The sequence below is a fragment of the Callospermophilus lateralis genome, chromosome 3, assembly GCF_048772815.1.
Source record: "Callospermophilus lateralis isolate mCalLat2 chromosome 3, mCalLat2.hap1, whole genome shotgun sequence".
Lineage (NCBI taxonomy): Eukaryota > Metazoa > Chordata > Mammalia > Rodentia > Sciuridae > Callospermophilus > Callospermophilus lateralis.
The window spans coordinates 78544070-78569539 of record NC_135307.1 but is presented as its reverse complement, the minus strand read 5'-3'; the positions used below and the strand labels follow the sequence as shown (position 1 = coordinate 78569539).

At 37.3% G+C, this 25470-nt stretch overlaps 1 protein-coding gene across 3 annotated transcripts; it reads left to right on the top strand.

The window, feature by feature from the left end:
• On the top strand, positions 1–15683 carry Ttc5 (tetratricopeptide repeat domain 5). 3 transcript variants are annotated; one of them, XM_076848402.1, is made up of 10 exons: positions 1–68; positions 2977–3109; positions 4953–5164; positions 5553–5703; positions 6697–6788; positions 8317–8373; positions 8860–9006; positions 9175–9389; positions 13172–13316; positions 15153–15683. In XM_076848402.1, the coding sequence occupies exons 1-10, from the start codon at positions 18–20 to the stop codon at positions 15270–15272; spliced, it is 1323 nt and encodes a 440-aa protein (XP_076704517.1). In that variant the 5' UTR covers positions 1–17; the 3' UTR covers positions 15273–15683. The 3 variants fall into 3 exon arrangements, with proteins under 3 accessions (XP_076704517.1, XP_076704518.1, XP_076704519.1); XM_076848403.1 differs by lacking the exon at positions 8860–9006; XM_076848404.1 differs by lacking the exons at positions 1–68; positions 2977–3109; positions 6697–6788 and having other exon boundaries at positions 5041–5164.
• The last annotated feature ends 9787 nt before the right edge of the window (positions 15684–25470 follow it).

The window sequence follows — 25470 nt, the reverse complement described above, 5'->3', positions numbered from 1 at the left end:
CCGAGTGCGGCTGGGGAATGATGGCTGAGGAAGAGGAAGAAGCTAAGCACATCTTGCAGAAATTACAGGTGAGGCCACAGATTCAAATCTGTGTGTGCTTTTGTTACTCGGGAAGAAGCAGGGAGCCCATTTTATGCAGTGCTTGCAAATTCCATGGCTCATACTCGGTGCTGCACGCGTCTGTGCGGTTACTATAACAACTCCCGAGGTGCAGCTGGTAGCGGCCAGGGAAGCTTCCCGTCCAGGAGAGGAACGCAGCCCGTGTGCTAGCACCCGGTGTTGCCGCTGTGAATGCGGAAGGGGAATTGTTGCTCCTGACTGTACTCCTGTACATTCTTAGAGAGGAACTCCCCCACCCCTCTAGATTCCTCCGTGAAAGCGTATTTATATGTGTGGCAGGTCTGCATGAACCATTATCATGTGTTGTTTTATCCCTAGAAAGACCATTTCTTTTTAATACCTTTCTGCTTTGAGATTGTCAGCAATAACAGTAATGGCCTGCACTGCAAATATCCTGGTTCCTTTCCTTAGGACTTCACGGTTTGGATATTTTTTTGACCGCTGTAGTCCCAGTTTGGAATTCATTGCAGACGGGTTCAGGCTTTACCTAGTCCACAGGTACTTGTTCTTTTGACTATTGTACTTGGTAGGTAGGAGTTATGTAGTTTCTTGATTCTGCCTTTCATTTAATGACCTAAGAATTTCTTTAAACCTCAGAAACAGACTGAAATGTGAACATTAAGAGTTTATGACAGGCTTGTAACTTGCTTCAAGGCGTCAAACCCAAAAGTTTTAAGCATTGATGAGATTTGTTTTCTGAGCAGGTAACATAATAGCACTTTTAGAGTGTGGATTTAAGTCACTTCCCGCTGATTTGGATTAACTTCATTTTATTCCCTCCTGTGATGCCTGAAGTCAGAAATTCCCAATCCTGGCTCCATATTAGAAACATCATATATATGTATTTCTGAAAAAGTATACTAAACACAGGTTATCCCTGAGGATATCTGAGGCTATTTGGAGCGATTATAAGTTTTTTACCTTCTGTTTTTGCATACACCTATTTGAATTTTAACAAATTATAGATATTGATATTGCCATGAGAGAAAAACGTTCAGTCCAGCAAAACAAAACCAAACCAGTTCTTGCATGTTTGCTTTAGCAACTGAAAATAAATAGAAAGACCTTGTTTTAAACTCCCAATTTGCAGCTAATCCATGCTTTTTATTCTGGGTAGGATTTTAAATTAAATATAACACATGTATTTGTTAGAAACAGGTATGATATATCAATTTAGTCAACATACCTAATGAGAGTCTACCATGATCCAATCTCTGTTCTAATGCTCTGGTGTAACTCAAAGCAAAGTCCTTTGCATCATGGAGCTTATATTCCAGTGGTAGAGACAGAAAATGGACAATGAATAGGTCACATAATTTCAAATGATAGATACTATAAAGAAAAGTAAAAGAGTGATTTAATAGTGTGGGAGATTAGTTTGATTTTGATAGTTAGGGAAAGTTCTAAGAAGCTGGTGTTTGAACTGAATTCTAAATAATAATGAGAAATGACTCATGCAGAGTTCTGAGGAAAGAGTGCCTAGGCATAGGGAAAAGTATATATAAAGATCTCAAGGTGGGATCAAGCTTGATGGCTTTGAGAACTGAATGATGGCTAATATGACTTATTATAGGAGGGAGGGTGGTAGGATGTGGAATTTTTGGCTGGTTGGGTTGTGGGAGGTCAGATCATACAATGTCACAACCTATGGTAAGGAGTTGGATTTTATTCTATTTGCAGCTGGAAATTTAGGGTTTGTGATATGATATATATTTTTATTAGGTCACTCTGACTACAGTATAGAGAATGGAAGAGAGTAGACGCATAGTGATTAGTAAGAAACTATTACAGTAGTACAGGCAAATGCTGAAACTGTTTTAGTCCGGGATGGACATAGCATGATGGAGACAGGTGGACGAATTTAGGATGTCTTGTGGTGGGAGTTGATAAAACTCGATTGGGTTGGTCTATATGTTTCTGCTGCTATTCAGTTTCAGGAAAAAAAAATAGTGAAAAAGTTTCACGGGAAGATTCAGAGACATTTCAAGGAGGAAAGAGAACATTTACTTGCAGATAATGCCAGACAGCCAGAAGATGACTTGACAAAAAACAAAGAAATGGGAAACAAACAAACCACAATAATCATTTAAAGAAACAAAACCTTAGGGCTGCAGATGTAGCTCAGTGGTAGAGCTGCTTGCTTAGAATGAGCGAGACCCTGATTTAATCCCCAGTGCTGCAAAAGAAACAAAACTCTGCAAAAATACCAAGGTTACCAAGTTCACATTGGACTATTTGTGGTGGAAAACAATGCCCTTCTCACATGTTTATCATATTCAGAAAAGTCATTTGTTTTCACATACCAGCATAGGAAAAATTGGGGATAAAGTGTTTTTTGTTAGGAAGTCTAGTTTTTAAAATATTTTTTTTTTGGCTTTGCTGGGGATCGGATGTAGGGCCTTCTCCTTGCTAGACAAGTACTCTGCCACTAAGCTTAGGGAGTCCAGCTTTAAGGTTATATTTGAAAGTTTTAGTCTTTGGGGGCCAGAACCAGACAGAATAATCTTGTTAACTTTGCTTTTTCTCAAGTTGCAAAGGGTTTGCCTCCTCCTGACTATGGTATGGGAAGTGCTTAGATATTGGAAGCCATATTGGAGCTGGGAGAAAGAATTGTCTTTATAGTATAGAGACTGACATGGGACAAGTTGGGACCTTGAAAGTGGGCCCTGGATACTGGCTGCTTTCCTCATGATTTGTGGTGTTTCAGTAGACCTGTCCATCTGCCTATTGTGCCATTCTAGGTGAGAGAAGAGAATTGGTATTTCTAGGCCAAGAGCTAGTATGATTAGTCCTTTTCAAATTTCCTTGTAAGATGCTCTCTTCCCCACTTAATGGTACTATTCTTCTGCCTTCTAGGAACTGGTGGATCAGCTCTATTCATTTCGAGATAGCTATTTTGAGACACATAGTGTTGAGGATGCTGGGCGGAAGCAACAGGATGTGCGGGAGGAGATGGAGAAGACCCTGCAGCAGATGGAGGAAGTATTGGGTATGAGCTGTAAAGAACTTGCAGCCCCTTGCTTGTCATTGAAATGTGATAGAGTTTTGTCTCTTTATTTAGCCTGGTCTCTTGTTGGTGGCATTTATGGGTTGGTAGAACAGATTGTTTCTTCTAAGGACCCTTGTGCAGGATATTAAGCTTTCAGTCCCTAAGCTGTTTTCCTAAGGTTTGATTATAGTAAACTTGTTGCTTGAAGTATTGTGGTAATCTCCTTAATTGATCTTTCTGTCTTTAATTCATTTTACTTCCAGATCAACTTATATACTGACCTTGGCCATAGTTATCTTTCTAACTCATTACTTCATTTATTTAATGGCATTTAATCTTATTCTTTTGGCTGGCTTTTTCCCCCCAATAGTACTAGGAATTGAGCCAGGTGCACTGTACCACTGAGTTATGACCCCTGACTCTTTTTGTTTCTTTAAATTTTGAGATGCTAAGTTGCCCAGGCCTTGAACTTGTGATGCTCCTGCTTTAGCCTCTTAAGTAGTTGGGATTATAGGTGTGCACCACCATATTGGCCCCCTCTTATCTGTCTTTTTGCTCAAGTATCTAAAGATTCCTGCTATTGACTGTCTGAAGTCTAACCCCCTTAACCTCATATTTAAGTGTCTATCATCTCACTCTTTTTTCTAACTTTAATTCTGACTACTTGTTTATCAGGAACTTTTTGTTTCATCCAGGTCGGAATACTCATGCTTGCATGAACATACCACATGTATTTTTGTTTATATGATTTTCTAACAGGAAGAATCTTTTTTTAAAAATTTATTGGTTCTTTCATATATGACAGTAGAATCCATTTTGACATAATTATAAAAGCATGGAATATATCTTGTTCAAATTCAGCCTTCAATACCTCCCTCGCCATCTAGTTCCCTTCCTGTAAAGCAGAAAGGGGTGTGTGCGAGATCAGGAACCACAAAACAAGAATCAGGCACCAAAAGAAGGTTTATAGGGTTGGGGGAGCTCCTCGGGAGGTTCACTGGTCAGTGAAAGGGTGAGGGCCGGGGAAGTCACTGTGGGAAAGACAAGAACAATGTTAATAAGGGAATCTGGAGGTAGGAGGGCCTAGGCCATCTAAATTGCAGCTACTGACAGCAGATTGGCTGAGCTGAGTTTAGGGGGTTATGTCTATCACAGGCTGATCAGGGCTGATGTGAGATGACAGGGCAATTTCTTCAGCTGGGGAACCATGGTGGTTGGGGTCCGTTGCCATGTCAGCTTCTGATTGGCCATTTCAGGTCTCCTCAGCCAGGTAGAAAGTCCCTACCCCCAGCCACTATGAAAGGGGAGGAGGAAGGGAAGCCTGCAGACCTAACACTTCCCTTTACTGATCTTTCTGCCATTTACCTATATTAATTTTAAAATTAATTTCTTGTGGATGTACATGATGGTGAGATTCACCGTAGTATATTTAAATATGTACATAGGCAAGTTATATCAGATTTATTTGACACTATTCTTTTCACATCCCCCCTCCTTTCCCTTCATTTTATCTTCTTTTCTCTTTACTTTTTAAAGCCCATTCATTGAGTGAGTACCCTGTGCTGCTTTTCATTGTTATTTTAATTTTCCATGTGTTAAGTTTTATTTCTTTCACCAGATTGTGAAAGCCTTCTAGGGTAGAAATACTGCTTGCTTTGTTACCCAATACCTAACATAGTATTCTCCATATAATAGGCTTTCAGTAAGTGGATCACTGTTAAAATTTTCCTCAACTCCTTCCATTCCTAGAGCTAGCATGCTGTTATTTCTTGAGAGACAGTACCTTGGTCTTCCCACTTCTCAGGTTTTTCAACTTTCCTTTATCTTTTTCTTTTTTTCCTAGGTTCTGTCCAGGGCAAGGCACAGGCTCTGATGCTAACAGGGAAGGCACTGAATGTGACTCCTGACTATAGCCCTAAGGCTGAGGAGCTTTTGTCAAAGGCTGTGAAGCTGGAACCTGAGCTGGTGGAAGCCTGGAACCAGCTGGGTGAGGTCTACTGGAAGAAAGGGGATGTTGCAGCTGCCCACACCTGCTTCTCAGGAGCCCTCACCCATGTGAGCTGCCCGCCATCCCCTCAGAAAACACAGATGGGAAGGATGGAATTCCTTTGGTTCTGTGAATTTCTCTAGGACTCTAATAATAAATCAGAGCTAAGTTTGAACTAGGAGAACATAATCAGAACGGTAAAGGAGCCACCTGGATGAGGAAATCAGGGATGGGGAACTGAGAAAGGAAAAAGGTGATGCGATCAAATTCAGGGGTAGATAAGAAGTGAAGAAAAGTGAGCAACCAAACTAATCCTTGTTGTTGGCATCCCAGATGCAGATGGCAGCAAGAATTAAGATGAAAAATTAGATTTAGGAGAAGATTGAAGTCAGAATAGATCTAGAAAGAGAAGGTAGAATCAGGAAGGTTGAGTGTTATGTTTTTTTTTATTTGCAGTGCAAGAACAAAGTCTCCCTGCAAAACCTGTCAATGGTGCTTCGCCAGTTGCGGACTGACACAGGAGATGAACATTCTAACCATGTCATGGACAGTGTTCGACAAGCTAAGCTGGCTGTGCAGATGGATGTCCTCGATGGCCGCTCCTGGTGTGAGTGCTCTTAAGAGATCTCCTAGGTTTCTAGAGTAGTGGTTCTCAATCATGGCTACATACCTAAATCACCTGGAACCTATCTTGAATCTTGACTGTAAGGTAAACTAGGGCATCTTGTTTTAAAGAAGCCCAAAAGGTATTTTGATGAACCACTATTCTTTGATTTCTTCTTTTTATTTTTTTTGTATGGTGCTGGTGCTGGGATTTGAACCCAGGACCTCGTGCATAGTAAGCATGTGCTCTACCACTGAACCCCTCACCTGTACTCTTGGATCTTTTGATTCAATGGAGGAGACAAATGCTTCCACATAAGCAAGTAGGGCTTTGTAAAGTTTATTCAAGTTTCTCTTCAAGGGGGTGCGGGGTAGGGTGTTCATGTTTATCTGTCCTGCAAGAATTTTGGTCATACTAAATATAGTGTCATCCTGATTTGGTCCTAGGAATTGAACTTTCTTTTTGGTCCTAGGAATTGAACCCAGGGGTGCTTAACCACTGAGCCAAATCCTCGTTCTGTTCTTTTCTTTTTTTTAAAAAATTAATTAACTAATTAATTCTAATTAGGCATATATAACAGCAGAATGCATTTTATTCATTGTACACAATTGCAGCACAAATTTTCATTTTTCTGGTTGTTCATAATGTAGCGTTGCACCATATGTGCAGTCATACATGTACCTAGGGTAATGATGTCGTCTCATTCTATCGTCTTTCCTGTCCCCATTTTCCCCTCCCTCCCCTTTGCCCAATCACAGTTCCTCCAAATTCTCAGTTGTTTTTATTTAGAGATAGGGTCTCTCTAAGTTGCTTAGGGCCTTGATAAGTTGCTGAGACTGGGTTTGGATTTGTGACTCCCTTGCCTCAGCCTCCGGAGCCACTGGGATTACAGGCATGTGCCACTGTGTCTAGCTGAAATAGACTTTTAGGGGTTAACAGAATAGGTCATATCCCGGATTTGGGCTCTGAGATGATCCACTGCTGTTTTTCTTTCAGATATTCTGGGGAATGCATACCTTTCTCTATACTTCAATACTGGCCAGAACCCTAAGATCTCCCAACAAGCCCTCAGTGCCTATGCCCAAGCAGTAAGTACTTGTGGTCACTTAGGTCAAGTAAATAGAGACAATCACAGAAGGAAGAGCATCATTCAGTCTTTCTTATGGTCCTTTGGCAAGCAGCATGTGAAGTATTATCTGGTTTCTTATGTTTGTAAAACTGTGTTTGCACAAGTAACTTATTTCTTCTTATAATGTGAGTGTTAGGAGCTACTTGCAGCGTGATGCTTTAGTGCTAGATAGTTCCTGGAGCTATTTAGATATTGTAGAGGCATGTATAACCAAATCACAGAAGATGTCTCAATCTGTTTATATTTTTTAATGGGAAAAAAAGACTATTAAAATAATGCTTATTAATTGTACACATTTATTTTAAAGAAAGAAGAAAACTCTTTAACGCTTAAATACTACCCCCACATTAACTAGTAGACAGTGTGGCTCTGGATTTCCTGTGGGCTAAAAGAGAAAATAGTATATAGTCTATTCTGCATCATTACCTAGAATTAATTCACTAGAGCTCATTCTTTGCCTAGTCTTCCAGACCATTTTTACATGGGTTTTTCCTTCAGGCTTTGGATACCTGATTACTCATTTTTAGTAGGTTCACATTGGCCTTCTGAGCACTTCTTATTTGACTCTCATGTTCATCTTTCCTCTTTGCTTTCATGAATTTTTTGATATAGAGAACTGCTTTTTAACCTATCATTACTTATTTTGATCTTTGTGGCAAAACAAAGAAAATAGTTCCCTTATATTCATGTTTGTGCTCAAGGACTGTCCGTTTTTCAGTGAGGAAACTTAGAGATTTATATTTTACTCTAATTTCTTAATTTTGTGAATGTTTGCATTTTAAAGAATAATATGGCATTTTTATATTTGACTTCTGCCAATTGCTCTTAACTCTTTAATTTCTTCTCCTAAATCCACATTTTGAAACGTCTCCGAACTAATCATTTAAACAATTTTAATTCATGTTGTTTGTGCTTTTGTAGTATGACAGGAAATTAATGCAATTAACAAATAAACAGATCAGTTTCTTCACAGCACATTTGCACTGTCCTTTGGTTTCTGACCTTTCTGACCATGTATTTTAGAGAATCAGAATTTGACTTTCCATTTGTGCTTTAAGGGGGTTTGGATGTAGGAATATGATTCTGCGTGGGTCTGGAGCCAGGCTCATGGGCAGAAGAAATGCATTAAATCAATATCATATCATATTGTGCTAGGCTTTTCTCATTTATTCAGCATATTACTACTAAAAATTATTTTTGTCAGAATGTGTTCACATATTTTTTCATATTCTGTCTTTATAGTACTGTGTGGATTAACTAAAACCATATTTGAAAGTTTTACGTATATAAACACTGTTACATCCCTCAGGTTTGAGAGATTGAGAGACTGAGGAACATATATAAGGAACAATTGTATAGTAGTGTGTGTATAAGTAATATTTTGGCACGAAACTAAATTTTTTCTAGGGATAAGAGGTCTAGGATGTGGTATGGCTGTCCCTAAGATTGAGGCAGGATCCACCGATGATCTTTTTATCCCATTACAGGAGAAGGTTGACAGGAAAGCTTCTAGCAATCCTGACCTTCATCTGAACAGGGCAACGGTAAGACCAAAATAAAAAAGACATATAGGTCTTGGCCTGTGGGGATAACTGAGTATACATATGGACAAAGTTCAGTACGAACTGTGAGAGTAAAGCCAAATTATTTCTAGAACTAGTTAGCTCAATCTGACTTTAGTATCCCATGGAATCACTAAAGGGAGAGAGGGGCTGGGAGGTAGGCGAGTACATATAAAATGGGGAGATGGTTTAGAAGACTTTGAAGTATTAAGAATAAATGTAAAAGTAGAGTGACCCAATATATGCCACTTTTTATTTAGAGTTTATAAATTAGTGTCTTTGAAGTAATTTCATCTTCGTCATTGCTATCGCCTTGGCCAAGAAGGATGATATTCATGGTAGGACAGGAAAATAACTGGGAAGTAAAACAGTTTATTTCTCCAGGCTCCTAACTCATTGTGGCATTATTCTCTCTGCATAGTTTGGACATATTTATAATTGGGAAGTTTTGGACTACTTTTTGTACAGTTACATAAATATGAAGAGAGTTATGGGGAGGCCCTGGAGGGCTTTTCTCGGGCTGCAGTACTAGACCCTGCCTGGCCAGAGCCCCAGCAACGAGAGCAACAACTCCTGGAATTCCTTAATAGATTAACCATCCTCCTGGAAAGCAAGGTAAAGATGTATAAAGGGCTGAAGCCTACTCTTTTTTTCTGCTAAGGGTCAAAAAATAAGAAAAGAATAGACTTAGGTGGTAGTGACCCCATTGAAATAGTTGGGTGAGAGGGAAGGACTGAACTCAAGAATAATTTTCACTTTTTCCTATTTCTCCTTCCTTTGCAGGGAAAGATGAAGGTGAAAAAGCTACAGAGCATGCTGGGAAACTTGCGTCCTGCCCACCTAGGCCCCTGTGGTGATGGTCGCTATCAATCAGCCTCTGGGCAGAAGGTGACCCTGCAGCTCAAGCCTCTGAGTGAGCTGAAGCCTGGTGTAAATAGTGGTGCTGTGGTCCTGGGAAAGGTGGTGTTTAGCCTAACCACAGAGGAGAAAGTCCCCTTGTGAGTGTCTTTTGCCTTTTCTCTTTTTCTCCCTTTTGAACTAATTGCTCTCACTTCTTGTCCTTTCCCTGACAGTTTGAGGGCATTGTTAATGGTCACAGATTACTGACTTCTCATTCCCTTCTGTTCTACAAGCAAAAATTGTCTAACAATCCTTGACAGAAGCCTTTATAGTTTCTCTATGCCTGTTTCTCCCCCTGAGTTTGGTGCTTTGTCAATTCCTATATTTATAACAAATTTAACAGGACATTTTTAAAATAAGATATAGAAATCTTAAAATTCTGCCTCCTTTGAGTTTTGATGATTATAGAGTTGAAGGAGGACAAATTCTGTTCTGTTTAGACTTAGATTTTCTTAGGTAGTTCCAGAAGGTGAACTTTGAGTTGGAACTTAAGGCCAGATTATAGGGAGATTTTCCCAGATCTGTCATTCAACAAATATTTATTGAGCATATACTGTATTTGTTATGAGGAGTGAGAAAATATTTATAAAGGACTTAGGCTAATGATTGCAAAGGAATGAATTAAGAATATTCATTTAGAAAAATTTAAATCTTGAAAACTTAGGGTTTAGTGAGTGCCATCACTCCTTTGTCCTTCACTCACTTCCTAATCCTTTGTTGACTGTCTCTCTTTTGTTTCTACTGAAATGTTTTATTTTCTGGAATCACCAGAGTCTTTCTAAGCACATGATTCATTGGCTTCACTACATGATTTTATAACATTTGACTTACCTTTCACTGTCATCTTTCACATCCTTTCTGTTCCATCCAATCTGAAAAACAGTTCCCATTACATTCCTGAGCATCTCCATTGGCATTTTCTAGAAGTATGTGTATTTGATGAATTGAAGAGCAAGAAGATTGTTGAGGAAAGTTTAGTTAATAAGAGCACACCTTAGAGCTGAGAGGAATGAAAAAGATATAGACAAAGGGTAAGTTTTAAGGAAACTTTGAGAATATATAAATGTTTTGCCACTTTTTGGTTTCTCTCTTTGCCCAACTTCTAAATGTTAGCTTCTTCAGGACTCCCATGCCATCAGATGTTTGCCTACATTGATTGGTGATTGTCTGACGTAGTCTATAGAAAGACTCTGAGGCTTTGACTGAATTCATCAGGAGAGTACTATGCTTGATTGCAGTGTTCCCTGTGAATTCAAGCATGCTATGTACTGGCATGAGCACTGATTTGTCAGCATTTTATCTATAGTTTATCTTGCTTGGTGATGTCATGTGAACCCAAGCCTATGGCTATTTCCTCCATGCTCACAGGTATATCTTCAGCAAGGCATAATTTTGGGGTTTTGCATCCCTTTATCTGACTGCTTCTGGGCTTCATTTAAAATTTCTAACTCAGTGTGTTCAAAATTTCTCATCTGACTGGTTATGGTGGCGCACACCTATAATCCCAGCGGCTCAGGATGCAGAGGCAGGAGGATTGCAAGTTCAAAGCCAGCCTCAGCAAAAGTGAGGTGCTAAGCAACTTAGTGGGACCCTGTGTCTAAAGAAAATACAAAATAGGGCTGGTGATGTGGTTCAGTGGTCAAGTGCCCTGAATTCAATCCCCAATACCCTGCCACCAAAATTCTTATTCTTTCTTTTTTTAAAAAAATTAATTAATTTATTTATTCTAATTAGGTATATATGACAGCAGAATGCATTTTGATTCATTGTACACAACTGTGGCACAAATTTTCTTTTCTCTGGTTGTACATGACGTAGCACCACACCACATGTGCAGTTGTACATGTATCTAGGGTAATGATGTCCATCTCATTCTTCCATCTTTCCTCCCCTCCCTTCCTTTGCCCAATCACAGTTTCTAATCATTATTTCTAAACTTGCTTCTCTTCCTTGAATTCCCTGTTGGTGAATGGTACCATCTCTTTACTCAGTCACAAAATTAACACTTCTAAAAGTAATTTTTAGATTTTTCCATTCTGTTTGAAGTAGTCACCAGGTCTTATGCATTTGGTGGTTTTGTTCCTACTTCTCTCTTTCTTCTACCTTAATTCAGCCTGTTCTCCAAACACATTTCCCTGACTCTGCTTTTCCTCCAGTGTTCCATAGAGTTGCCAGAAAATCCAGATGAAAATCTGAACATTGCCATTTTCTTTTAAAATTTTTTTACTGGTGTTCTGTAGCTTTCAGAATAAAGTTTGAACTCTCTAGCTTAGTTTAGGATTTGCTCTTTCTTTTTTCATTATCTTTGTCACTTTTCCACATGTACCTTTCATTCTAACTGCAGCACTATTTTGTAAGTTTAAGAACAGCTATTTTCATACTTCTGTGCCTTACACACAATTATACTTCTGAATAATTCTACAGCTTTTTCTTAATATAGCTAAATTTCCTCCTAACATTTTCTTCTAAAAATTTTCAAACATACAGCAAAGTTGAAAGAAATTTACAGTAAGCATCTGTGTATCCAACTACCTATGTTGTACCATTAATGTTTGCTATTAGTTTATGACATCTGTCTATTTATCCATTTATCCATTTTATTTTTGGTGCATTTCAGAGTAAATTACAGGAATCAGTATACTTTTCTCTAAATACTTTAGCATACAATCTTTAACTGAGGTCAGTATTTGTTTGCATTATTTTCTGTTTATGTGAAATAGATCTGCAATGAAATGTACAAACCTAAATGTACATTTGCTGAGTTTTGACAAATGCTTGCATCTTTATAACCCAAGATGGAGATCATGACTACTACCCCAGGAAGTTCCCTCATTCTCCTTCCAAGTCAGTCTTACTCCCATCTCCCAGAAAGTTTTATTTCTATTGAAGACTGATTTTCCTGGTTTTTTTTTTTTTGTCTTTTCTAACTGGAGATTGAATCCAGAGGTGCTTTACCACTGAGTTGCATGCCCAGTTCTTTTGATTTTTTAATTTTGAGACAGGGTCTGACTAAGTTGCTTAGGACTTTGTTAAGTTGCTGAGGCTGGTCTAGAACTTGTGATCCTTCTGCTTCAGCCTCCTGAATGTCTAGAATTACAGGTACTACCGTACCCTGCTATATTTCTGTTTTAACCCAGCTAATTTTTTATCCTGTGAGAGTAATCATTTTCCTGAAGAAAATCTTCCTTGCTTTCCAGTTTTGATTTATAGGCCCACAGCCCAACCTGTGCTTTCACTAAATTTAGCACAAGGGAAAAAGCTAAGTATTCATCACACTGTGCTTTAAGTGTTTTTTTTTTTTTTTTGCAGTTTGGGGGATGGAACCCAGGGCCTTGCACATATTAAGCAAACAGTCTACCACTCAGCTACACCTCAGGCCAAGAAATGGTTTTGTTGTTTGACTTCTGGTAGTTTATAGGTCATTAATAGATGGATTGGTATCTTACGGCCAGATACAATGCTTGACACATGTATAACATTTAGTGAAAGTTCGTGGAATTAAAGTGGATTGACAGTGGTAGTTAGGGGTTTTGGCTAAGAGTGTGATAATTAAATTGATAGGCTAGGAATAATGCTTCATTTGCAGTGTTTTGGGCTAGTTCATCATTGGTATTTGTTGGATCACCTCATAGTGTCTGTGTCCTAAGTTCTTAGCAAAGTGATGGATTGTTGAGTCTTGTGTGCATTTTGTAGCTATCTAATATCTAAGATAAAGGGGACTCAGAATAGTGGGTGATGGTTAGTGATATGATGAATAGTGAGCAAGTTAGTGAGAAAGCATTTGTTTATTTTGCTAGTATTTTAAAACCACTGTTTCTGCTCTTTCCTGCCCACATACTTTTTTTTTTTTTTCCCCTTTCCTCCTATCTTAACCTGGCAGTACATTTGGCCTAGTAGATTCAGATGGACCTTGCTATGCGGTGATGGTGTATAATATGGTGCAGAGCTGGGGAGTGCTCATTGGGGACTCCGTAGCCATTCCTGAGCCTAACTTGCGGCTTCACCAAATTCAGCACAAAGGAAAGGTGAGTAGTGACTTGGATTCTCTTGCAATTCATAGACTCTGAAAATGGAACCAAGCTTATCTCTTTTTAAAAAATACACATAAAAGTGATACATGCATGTGTAAGCGTGTGTGGGTATGTAAATATTTGTGTGGGTATGCTCTGTTCCCTTTTTTTTAATAGAAAAGGGAAACTATGGTAAACAAAAAGAAACTAAAAATTGACTGAAATATTGTCATGGAGATTTACTACTGTCAATAGTTTGGTGTACATAGCTCTAGTTCTTTTCCTTTTCAGAACTATATGCATACATTTTACTTTTAAATTATGTATGGGATATTACATGGCAATGTTTGTGAACATTTTCCTTGTTTTTACATATTCCACTACATTGTTTTGAATTGAGTCATAGGAGTAGTGATGATGATGGTAGCTAACATTTACTGAACAATTAACTGAGTGCTAGACACTGCTAGGAGTTTTATTGCCTATATTGCCTGATCTGAATCTTTACAAAAACCTTATAAGAGTAGGCATGTAACCATGTTTTCATCATTTAGGCAGCAAACTATGTTATGCTGACCAAATCTGGTTCACCACCTATTGTTGTCTGGCCTGTGAGCTAAGAATGGTTTCTATATTATTAAATGTTAAAAAGGAAAAAAGTATATTTTGTGATACATGAAAATTACAGGAAATTCAAGGGTTAGTGTCCATTAAGCTTTATTGGAACACAGCCACACTCACTTGTTTGCATCTGAATGCCAGAGGTGAATTGTTCTGCAACAGACCCCATAACCCAGCAAGCCTGACATTTTTACTGTCTACCTCTTTAACAGAGTTTGATTACCCCAGATCTAGATTATTTTAAATTTTTCCAAACGTAAAAATAATGAACATTTTAATATCTTTTTCTGTATCTATGATTATTTCCTTATGTGAATTTTTAATGTAGATTTTTGGGTGTAAAGGGTATATAGAATTCAAAGGTTTTTGACACATATTGCCAAATTATTCTTTGGAAGGTTGTACTAGTTAGTTGTTAACTACCAACAGTGGATATAGGTGTTCTGTGTAGTTTCTTCCCAATACTGGGTACTGTTTTAATTGGTTTATTGATTACTTGTGAATTTGAATATTTTATTATATGTTTATGAGTTATTTATGTTTCTTCTATAAAGTGTCTTTTTTGTTGTTGCTTGCACATATTCTTGTTAGGACTTTTTAAAAATTTGATTTATGAGAACTCTTTATTTTACTTTTATTTACAAGAGTTGATTTCACACTGTCAGTGGAATAATGTTTTTTTGCATGAGAATCTTTTAGCAACATGTTTTACAACTTAAAACACATTTGAACAGGGAAAGTGAGCTGATATCTTTTCTGTTATTAAGACAAAGGTGACATTCTATTTCTTGGTCTATTCCTTCCTCTTGATATAAAAGGGAGGAGTCACTTTAATTTTTTCTTGGCAGATTAGTTTAGGACCTTACAAACACTTGGACAAACAGTTAAGAGTTTCCAGTGGCTCTGGTTGGCTACTGTATGTATCTAATTACCTGTCAGAAGATGCTGGTGAAGGACCAACTCTGAGCTGATAGCATTTTTTTGTTAGGCAGAGCAAGGAATTTGATATTCTTGGAGTTACACTCCCTGCCCGGATTTTCCTTCTGATGATTGGAACTTTGGAAAAATTATGTCTACTTTGTTAGCTGCTTTTTTTTTTTTTTCTAGTGAAAGATTTGGGTAAGGGATGTATACCTAGGACCAGTGGGAGAGTAAGTTGCCCGTGGTGTTGCCTGGTGAGGGAGTGTTTTCTGCCTTAGGATCTGTAATGAACCTCTGTCTGTCTTCTAGGACTATTCCTTTTCCAGTATTCGTGTGGAGACTCCCCTCCTGCTGGTGGTGAATGGAAAGCCTCAGGGTTCCAGCAGCCAGGCTGCTGCCACAGTGGCCTCTCGACCGCAGTGTGAATGACCTCTCCTGACTTGCATGCTGAAGAGGGAGTGGAGGCGAGGATATATGCTCAAGGCACTGGGCCACTGGACCAGCCACATCCAATGACTCTGAGGGGTTTGGGGAGGGAGTATTTTAAATGAAGACTTTCCCTTTTCCTGCCCAATAAGATATTTTGTGTCTCCTTTTTTTTTTCTCCCATCATGTTCCAGCTCTTTTCAGAGCCACATAGTCTCATGATATATCTCTCCTGCCTTTTTTAACTTTTTTGACTGCTGTTTTAAGCAAAGAGCTTAGAATTGGTAGAAGTGTTAGAATCTTGCCATGGGACAGGGTCCTCAAGGTTCCTGTTTTTGTCTCCGTCCTGAGTCTAATATGTATATATCAGTTCAGTATTTATTGCTAAGGGGAGGGGTGCTTAACTTTTTAATGGCTTGATTTTTGAGCATTTTTTAAGATTTAAGTTCTTCCCCTAATTTGGGGCTGGAACAAAATTAAACTTGTTTCAAAGAAAAAAATACCATGTAGTTTGGTTTGCTTTTTTCTCTCCAGGCTTGGATTCTTGCATTTAAGATCTATTGAAATAATACTGTCTATTTGGTTTTTATATTAAAATAGTTTATTTCTCTCCCAGTTAAGAAATTCTGGAAATAGACAGCCCAGGAATGAAAGCTCCAGAAGGTTGCTGGAGAAACAGTTTCATTTCATATTCTCATTTTATCATCCTTAGATGTGGTCCTCATTATGGTCCAAAGTGGGAGAGCAATATTATTCTAATAGTGTTTCCTAGGCTGAAAGACCAGAAAAAGCCATATATTTCATTTCTTCAGGTTCTAGTGATATATTTTATAAGTTTCTCTCAATATTTTCATGGAAAAATAGGAAACATGAGTGAGAATTAATAACCAATTGAACAGCTGTAAGATATTAATGCTTACAGATGTATTTGGAAGACTTCTAGTGATATAGCTCAGGTCTTTCTCCTTGGTACAGTCCTGTTTAACTCTTGTTCAGTGACTTGAGTATCATTGAAATTTTGTAAAGAATGTAAAATACTTCTCAGTGAATTGATTACAGTGTTCAAGCCTATCTAAAGAAGTTATATCTATCTTCTATAGGTATAGAAGATAGAAGTTATCTTCTCTCTGTCTAAAGAAGTTATAAAAGCTGAATGTAACAAGATAAAATTTTTTATTGGTACATTTTAATGGAATTCATTATGCTATAGTCATACATGTGCATAATGTAATTTGATCAATCTTATTGCCTAATACCTCTCCTTCTCCTTCCCTTCTCCACCTGATCCCCCTTGATCTAATGGTCTCCCTTAATTAGTGCATTATAATTTCATACAACAGTGGGATTCATAGTGGTATGTTTGTACATGGATATAGCATAATTGGTAGATTTCATTCCCCAGTACTTCCCCATGCCTTTTTCTCTTCCCTCCTTCTTGATCTCCTTTCTATACTTTATTGGTCCCCTTTGTGAGATTCCCATTTTTTCCTCTCTAACTGCCACCTCAGAGAAAATACTAGTCCCTTGTCGTTCTGAGTCTGGATTATTTCACTTAGTACAATATTCTCTAGTTCCATCCATTTATAAGCAGATGACACAATTTCATTCTTCTCAGGCTGAGTAAACCTCCACTGTGTATATATACCATATTTCCTTTATTCATTTGTTGATAGATACCTAGGCTGGTTCCATAACTTAGTTATTGTGGATTGTGTTGCTCTAAACATTGGTATGTATGTATTCCTATAGAATGCTGATATTAGTTTTTGTTTTTTTTTTGATAAATATCAAGGAGTAGGATAAATGTATTGTATGGTGGTTCCATTCCTAGCCTTTAGAGAAATGTTCATACTATTTACAAAATGATTGTATTAATTTTCAGTTCTATCAACAATATGTAAGTGTACATTTTCCCACATCCTCTCTAGCATTTAATATTCTTTTCTTGATGCTTGCCATTCTCACTGGAATGAGATAAAATCTCAGTGTAGTTTTGATTTGCATTTCCCTGATTGCTAAAGATGTTGAACATTTTTTCATATATTTGTTGGCCATTTGTATGTCCTCGTTTAAGAAATGTCTGTATAAGTTATTTGCCTACTGACTGGGTTATTTGTTTTTCTGGTGTTACTTTTTTTTAGTTCTTTATATATCTGGATATTAATCCCTTATTGGAAGAGTAACTAGCAAAGCTTTTCTCCCATTCTGTAGGTTCTTTCTTCATGCTCTTAATTATTTTCTTTGCTGTGCAGAAGCTTTTTAATTTGATGCCATCCTACTTATTGATTCTTATTTTATTTCCCAAGCATCAGGAGTCTTATTAATTCAATGCCTGTATTTTGGAGTGTTGACACTATGTTTTCTTCTAGCAATTTCAGTGTTTCTGGTCTAATTTCTAGACTCACTTTGAATTGAATTTTTATGCAGGGTGAAAGATAGGACTCTAGTTATTCTTCTACATATATTCAACATCATTTGTTGAAAAGGCTTTTATCTAATGTATTTTTTTTTTTTTGGCATCTTTGTTGAGTAACAAATGACTGTATCTTTGTGGATTTGTCTCTGAGTTTTCTATTCCATTCATTGATCTTCATTTCTCTTTTCATGCCAAACAATGCTATTTTTGCTACTGTAGTTATGTAGTGTAATTTGAGATTAGGTGTTGTGATGCTTTCCAACATTGCTTTTATTGCTCAAAATTGCTTTAGCTATTCTGGCTTTTTTATTCTTCTATAAGATTTTTAGGACTTTTTTTCTAGTTCGGTAAAGAATGTCATTGATATATTGATAGGAATTGTATTGGATCTGTAGATCACTTTTGATAATAAAGCCATTTTGACGATTCCAAGAGCATGTTAGGTCTTTCCATTTTCTAAGGTCTACTTCAATTTCTTTCTTTGTTGTTCTGTGATTTTCATTGTAGAGGTTTTTTGCCTCTTCAGTTAGATTTACTCGTGTGTGTGTGTGTGTGTGTGTGTGTGTGTGTGTGTGAGAGAGAGAGAGGGGGGGGGTTATTGTGAATGAAATTGTTTTCCTGGTTTCTTTCTCAGCAGATTCATTATTAGAATAAAGGAAAGCTATTGATTTTGTATGTTGATGTTATATCTCACTACTTTGCTGATTCTTTTTTAAATTAGCTTAGATATCTAGTAGAGTTTTGAGGATTTTTAAAATGGATCATGTCATTAGCAAATAGAGACAAGTTGTCATCTTTTTCTTGCCTAATTTCCCTGACTAGAGTTTCAGGTATTATACTGAATAGGAATGATGACAGTGGACATTCTTAATAAGGTCTTTTGATTCATAAGGCTAAGTTTCTGAGGTGAATCTTCAGAAATAAGATAATCATGTATAAAAATTACTAGGTATTTTCATAGATAAGGCCCAGTCAGTATGAGTAATCAGTATCATAGAGTTGCAAAAGGACTCTCTGACTATACCAAGATATTTGTGATAGAGTTTTTAATAGAGTGTTTGTCTCTCAGAACACGTGGAATCTTGAATTTAGTTTCTGCTGTCAATTTTGAGGTCTCTAGTCAACAAGAGTGATTAGGAGCTTGTAGGGTTATAAAATTGTCTTGAGCAATAGCTGAAAGCAGCTAGGGAGTATAGGTTGGTAAACATTAGAGATAGGAGAAATGAGATCTGCTATGGTTAATTGTAAAATGTTCCCTAAAAGCTCATATGTGAGAGAGTACAAGAAAGTTTAGATGTGGAATGATTGGGTTATGAGACCCTTAACCTAATTAGTGCATTAATCTCCTGATAGGGGTTAACTGGGTGGTAAATTGGCAGGTAGGACGTGGATGGAGGAGGTGGGTCATTAAGGGTGTGCATTTGAGATATATATTTTGTCCTTTTTGAGGGGAGCTCTCTCTGCTTCCTGGTGCCATGTCCTGAGCTGCTGTTCTCTGCCGCACTCACCATAACATCCTGCTTTACCTTGGACCCTGTGAATGGAGTGGTCCACCTGTGGATTGAGACCTCTTAACACAGGGAGCCCTGAAATAAACTTTTCCTCCTCTAACTGTTCTTGTCAGATCTTTTGGTCACAGCAGCAAAAAACTATGACTAAAAGAGAAATTGATGCTGAGAAGTAGGGTTCTTGCTGAGACTTATGTGGTTCAGAAACTTTTGGAGCTTTTTGGGATTTGTGGGAGGAAAGTTTAGCAATATAAGCTGGAAAAACTTTAGAATGTTGTGAGAGGAACTTAATGGCCAATTCTGGTGGGAGCTCAAAAGATCAGAATGCTGATAGGACTATATACAGTAAAGACTGGGTTCAAGAGTTTTCAGAGAAGAAGGACTCTATTGGAAATGGGACTAGGGTCCATTTGTGTTATGTTTTGGCTAAGAAGTTGGCTTCATTTTGCCCATGTTTTGAGACTTTCTGGGAGGCTAAATTTGAAGGTGATGGATTTCTTAACCTAGTAGAAGAAATTTCTAGGCAGTATAGTATTCAGGATGTAATATTCATGGATATTGCTGGCGGTTTTTATCCAAGTTTTTTTGTGATAATTAGGAGCAGAAAGCAAAGCAGAAAGATTTGAAAAACTTGCAGCTTGGCCAGAAAACTGTGAGTAAAAATGGGGCTAAGGAAGGTATGGTTGTGAAAAACAACACATCCACTGCAGAAACACTAAATACTTTAACCAGAGACAATAGGAAGGATGGCTTGAAGGCTTCTCAGGAATTGGCAAGACCATACCCATTTCAGGTTCAAGGGCATAAAATTAAAAATTCCTTTGAGAAGGAACAAACCATTGGATTTCCCTGCTTGCAGGGAGCAGATGGTAGGAAGTTGTTTCAACATGCTCAGCCACCGAGGTACTCAGGCTCCTGCAGCCTTGGTCCCTGGAGGCTTGGGTACTGCTTGAGGTGGTGGCAGACCTTGGTGTCAACCATGTGGTACTGATTCTACAGAAATGCAAGATGCTCAAGTTAAGGGATCATGGATGCTTACACCAAGATTTCAAAGGAAGGCCTGGGAGGCCAGGCAAAGTGCAGGAGGGTTGGAGTTCCCTTGTGAGGAGGAAGCCGAAGCTGCAGTGGAGACTCCTGAGATTAATCTTAATCTCCTTTGTGGAGGAGAGCTGTAAGAATCCATCTTAATCTCCTTTGTGGAGGAGAGCTGCAGGAATCCATCTTAATCTCCTTTGTGGAGGAGAGCTGCAGGAATCCATCAGAGGCAAGAGAGAGGTCATGTGGGCTGCCATGTGCTTAGGATGCGATGTGCTTCAGATTCTGGACATGGAAATGTAGGACTTGTTTGCCCATCTGGATTTCAGTCTTGTTTTGGTCCCATCCCTTCTTTCTATGCCCCTGTTTCTTCACATGGAAATGTTTACTCTGTGCCTTCATATATTGGATGTATGTAACTTGCTTTTGATATTTATAGCTCATTTTGAGAGTTTGCCTTGAGTCTCAAAGGAGACTTTGTACTTGGAATTTTGGGCAATGCTAGAACTGTTAAGAATCAGATTAAATGTTTCTTAACAGTTCTAGCATTTAATCTGATTCCTGAGAATCAGATTAAATGTATTTTGCACTGTGAGATGGATGTGAGTTTTAGGGGGCCAGGGGTGGAGTGTTATGGTTTACCTATGAGGTATTTGCCAAAAGCTTGTGTGAGACAATGCAATAAATTTTAGAGGTGAAATGTGTATGGAAAATGACAAATCCCAAAATAGTGTGGTCTGGGAAGAGGGAGTGAGAAAGAAGGCCAAACATTGATAAAATTGATCCTTTCCCAGTGCCTCCCTTCCCAGTGACAAAGACAGTCCCTGGGAAGGAGATATCCATCAAACCTAAAATGACAGTGTCTGGGAGGAAGCCAAAACATTGATCCTTCCCCAAATAAATCCCATTGACAATACAACAGGACCCCCAAGGGAAAGAGATAAGCATTGAATGCTGACCTCCAGACCCTCCATTCTTCCCCAAGTAAAAACATTGCCCAGTAAAAACAAATTTCAAATTCTCACAACCTGTTTCTTGAGTACCCAAACTGATATGCTTTGTCAATAATTAAGTCACCTCTCAGTGTAGCATATATAAGCACAGATTCCTCCTTTGGCTAATGACTCATTTTCCACTGGGAAAGTATGTCCACCAGATGCATGACTTCACTGCTGAATAAAAGCTTTGCTGATCTGGGAAGTTTGCACTGGGCTTGGTTATGATTTTGGGTTATGAGAATCTTAGCCTAATCAGTGCATTAATCCTCTGAGAGGGATTAACTGAATGTGTGGCAGGCAGGGTTGGTCATTGGGGGCCATGTCTTAAGGATACATATTTGTGTCCTTGTTGAGGGGAGCTCTCTTTATGCTTTTTGGTGCCATGTCCTGAGCCACTTTCCTCCTTCACACCTTTTCATCATGATGTTCTGCCTCATTTTGGGCTCAAAGCAAAGGAGTCAGCCATCTATGGACTGAGATTTCTGAAACTGAGACCCAATATAAATTTTTGCTCCTCTAATTGTTATTGTCAGGTCTTTAGCCAGCAATGAAATAACTGATTAAAATATGGCCCAATAACTGTTTCCCTTTTACTGAAGTCCTGAGATGATTTGACACACTCATTGTAGGGCCAGAGATCAAAAAATGATCAGTGGGTACTAACCTGAGAGAAGCAGTATGTAAAAAACAGATAAGTATGCAAAATATGTAAGAATGAATTCAAGAATAATGAGAATACTGTGGAATATTTAACTGTTATTCATGGTAATGAGACTGTTGGACATAGGAAAATTTCAATTCAACATAAGAAATTTAGTGTTGAAACTATCAAAATCTAAACTGCTCTGCTTTAGGAGATGTGAATTCTTTTTGAAATGAAGACTACTGGATATATTATTGAGCACATTGAATGAGATTCCTATATCTGGAAATAGTTGACTTAAGATTACTTTCAGTTCTAATATTTTATGACTTAGTGGATCTTATTTCTGTCCTTTACAACTCTTGACTTGTTGCTCAGACCAGTGAAGACTAGTTGGCTGAGTATTAATCTTCCAGTTAGGTTGAATGTATTTCCAGACTAAACTATGAACAAAGAGACCCTCAGAAACACATTTGGATCTCTGTAAGTCAAGAACTTACTGTTTTCTCCTAAGGCTCTAGACTTTGAGTATCTTATCAACACACTTAGAATTTTGAAATAGAGAACTTTTTATGTGCAAACAAAGGAGAGTTTGAATTAGGTTATTCTTGGGCCCACAGAGCCTGAATTTTCTTTAGGACAGAGGATCATGCTTATTTACGTAACCAGTCCTGTCTTAAGATTAAAGTGAGTTCCAATGATACCCCCATTCCTTTTTTTTTTTTTTTCATTCCTTATAAGTCCTTAGATCTGACTCTTCTCTACATTTGAAATTTGTGTGCTAATATGGAATAAATTGAGTAATAGGAGAGCTCTCACTAAGGTTCTATCAAGTTTTGGCTAGGTAGCAACTACATGTTTCCTATGGCTTAATAGTCAGTGTGATAGAAAAAGATCTTGTGACTAAGCTCAGTGCTGATTGGTATCTCCACTGCTAACTATGTCAGTTCTTCCAGGAAACTCTATACATAATCCTGGGTCTATTCCTTGGGGTCTCTTTGGTCTGGAAAATATTTAGGGAAGGTGACATCAAATCCAACATTTCCTTGATTCTTAGAGAAACTCTTCTTTGCCTAATTTTAAATGTCAAATTACAAGTTAATAGATAATTTATACATCATAAAATTCTTGTGTCATAATTTAAATTGTAGAGTTTTCTATTATAAAGGCATAAAGGTAATGGTGCTTCTATCTATAGTATCTTAGACTTAAAGAAATACAGGAATGATATTTTGTGGCAGCTGCTCTGTATCATGTTCCTTTCTTATTTTTCTTTATATATGATGGTCAACTTTCCATAAAAGTTGATATGAATCTACCACATTATCTTAAAATGTCTGCATAGGATTCCAGTTAATGGACATCATCATTTGTTTTATCATTCTACTTGGTCGGTTATTTATGTTTCAAAAGTTGTGAGTTACACAACACAGTGAACTTTTGGAAGCATTAATATTAGGTAAATGTTATGAAATGAACTTGTTGATTTGGTTAATGTGCTGATTTGTATTCCATAAAAGATGTATCAGTTTATGTATCTATCAACTATTATATAAGAGTGCCTATTCATGAATTGGGATATAATTTTTACATCTGTTAGGCAATATGATTCTTTGATGTTTCAAATTCACATTCTTTTATTTTTGACTTTTTTATTAGTTGCTCAAGACAATACAATGATCTTGACATATACATTTGATTTAAATGGGGTATGAATTCTCATTTTTCCACGTGTACAGATTGCAGGATCACATTGGTTATACAGCCACATTTATAATGAATCACTTGTTTGGTACTTAACAAATTTGATGTGAAGTATAAGAATGGGCATCTGAGTTTGAGAAGATTGTATTAAAAATGTAGGTAATATTTGGGAAATGATGTAGCACTTTGTACATTTTGTATAGCACATTTGATTGTATTATAATACTTAATTATATGAATTGAACTCTTTTTTCCCATAATTTATTGAGGTAAAGTGCACATATTTGAAGTGTGAATTTTATCAATTTTGACATTAAGGTTACAAATACAATCAATATAAAAAGTATTTCTATTATTTTTTATATTTGAAATCATGCAGTCTGTGTTTCCTTCATGATTTATTACATTAGAAATCAATCACCTTAAGATATATAGAACTTCACCCCCACATGTCAACTATTTAAAAAATAAATTGCGTACTTATAAATATCTCAGAGGTCAAGGAAGAAAGCCCCAGAAAAGTAAATAAAAAGTGCTTTGAACTAAGTGATAATAAAAGCTTAAAATATCAGGATCTCTGGGTTGAAACAGTACTTGGATGAACATTTATAATTTACAGTACTTGTATCAGAAAGAAGCTAAGATAATAATCAAATTATTTTCAAATTATGTAGTAGGAAGGAAAAAATAAGAGTAAGAACAGAAATATATGAAATAGAGAAGAAATTTGTTATAAAATTAACAAGTTTAATCAAGAAAAAAGCAAGAACACAAAAATTAATATCAATGAAAAGGGAGCTATCAAAATAGCCCTTCAGATGCTAAAAATATAATAAGGTAATTTTAACAATTGTATGCCAACATATATGATAGTTTATATAACATAGTCTATGTTAAAGAAAGATCTGTGTGCTGCTGAGAAGAAAGTGTATTCAGTCATTGGTGGATGAAATATTTTATATATATCTGTTAAGTGTAAATTATCAATTGTATTTTTTACTTCTATAGTTTTTTTTTTTTTTTTTAAATTTAGTTTTTCTTTGGAGGATCTATCCAGTGGTAACAGAGGCATGTTACAATTACTCAGTATTATTGTGTTATGGTCTATTTGGTTCTTGAATTTGAGAAGGGTTTGTTTGATGTACATAGGTGCTCCAGTGTTTGGGGCATAAATACTTAGGATTGTATGTCTTGTTGTTGTTGTATAATTTCCTTACGCAGTATGAAATAGCCTCTTTGTTCCTTCTGATTAACTTTGGCTTAAAGTCCACTTTACCTGATATGAGGATAGAACCCCCCCACCCCCCACTTTTTTTTTAATGTGATCCATGTGAGTGGTATGTATTTTCCCATTCTTTCACTTTCAGTGTGAAAGTTTGTGGATGTCTTTGCTATGGGGTGAGTCTCTTGGAGACAACATATTGTTTGGCCTTGTTTTTTTAATCTAATCTGCCAGTCTGTGTCTTTTGATTGATAAATTTAGGCCATTAATGTTCAAGGTTATTATGGAGATGATTTGCATTCCTGGTCATTTGGGCTTAATTTTGTTTTTGTTTGTTTGTTTGTTTATTTGTTTGTTACCAGAGATTGAACTCAGGGGCACTCAACCACTGAGCCACATCCCTAGCCCTATTTTGTATTTTATTTAGAGAGAGGGAGGGTCTCACTAAGTTGTTTAGTCCCTTGCTTTTGCTGAGGCTGGCTTTGAAATCAAGATCCTCCTGCCTCAACCTCCTGAGCCAGTTCGATTACAGGTGTGCACCATCACACCTGGCTTATTTCTGGCTTTTAATTTGAATTAATTTCTCCTTTGATTGGCTATTCCTTTAGTGTAGTTCCTCCCTTTGCTGGTTTTCACTTTTTTAAAAATTTTATCTTCATGGAATATTTTGTTGAG

Excerpts from the sequence above, each read along its gene's own strand:
- Ttc5 (XM_076848402.1), top strand. The coding sequence starts at position 18 with ATGATGGCTGAGGAAGAGGAAGAAGCTAAGCACATCTTGCAGAAATTA. Across the intron at positions 9,007-9,174 it reads CCATCCTCCTGGAAAGCAAG|GGAAAGATGAAGGTGAAAAA; the intron begins GTAAAGATGTAT and ends CTTCCTTTGCAG. Across the intron at positions 13,317-15,152 it reads AAATTCAGCACAAAGGAAAG|GACTATTCCTTTTCCAGTAT; the intron begins GTGAGTAGTGAC and ends TCTGTCTTCTAG.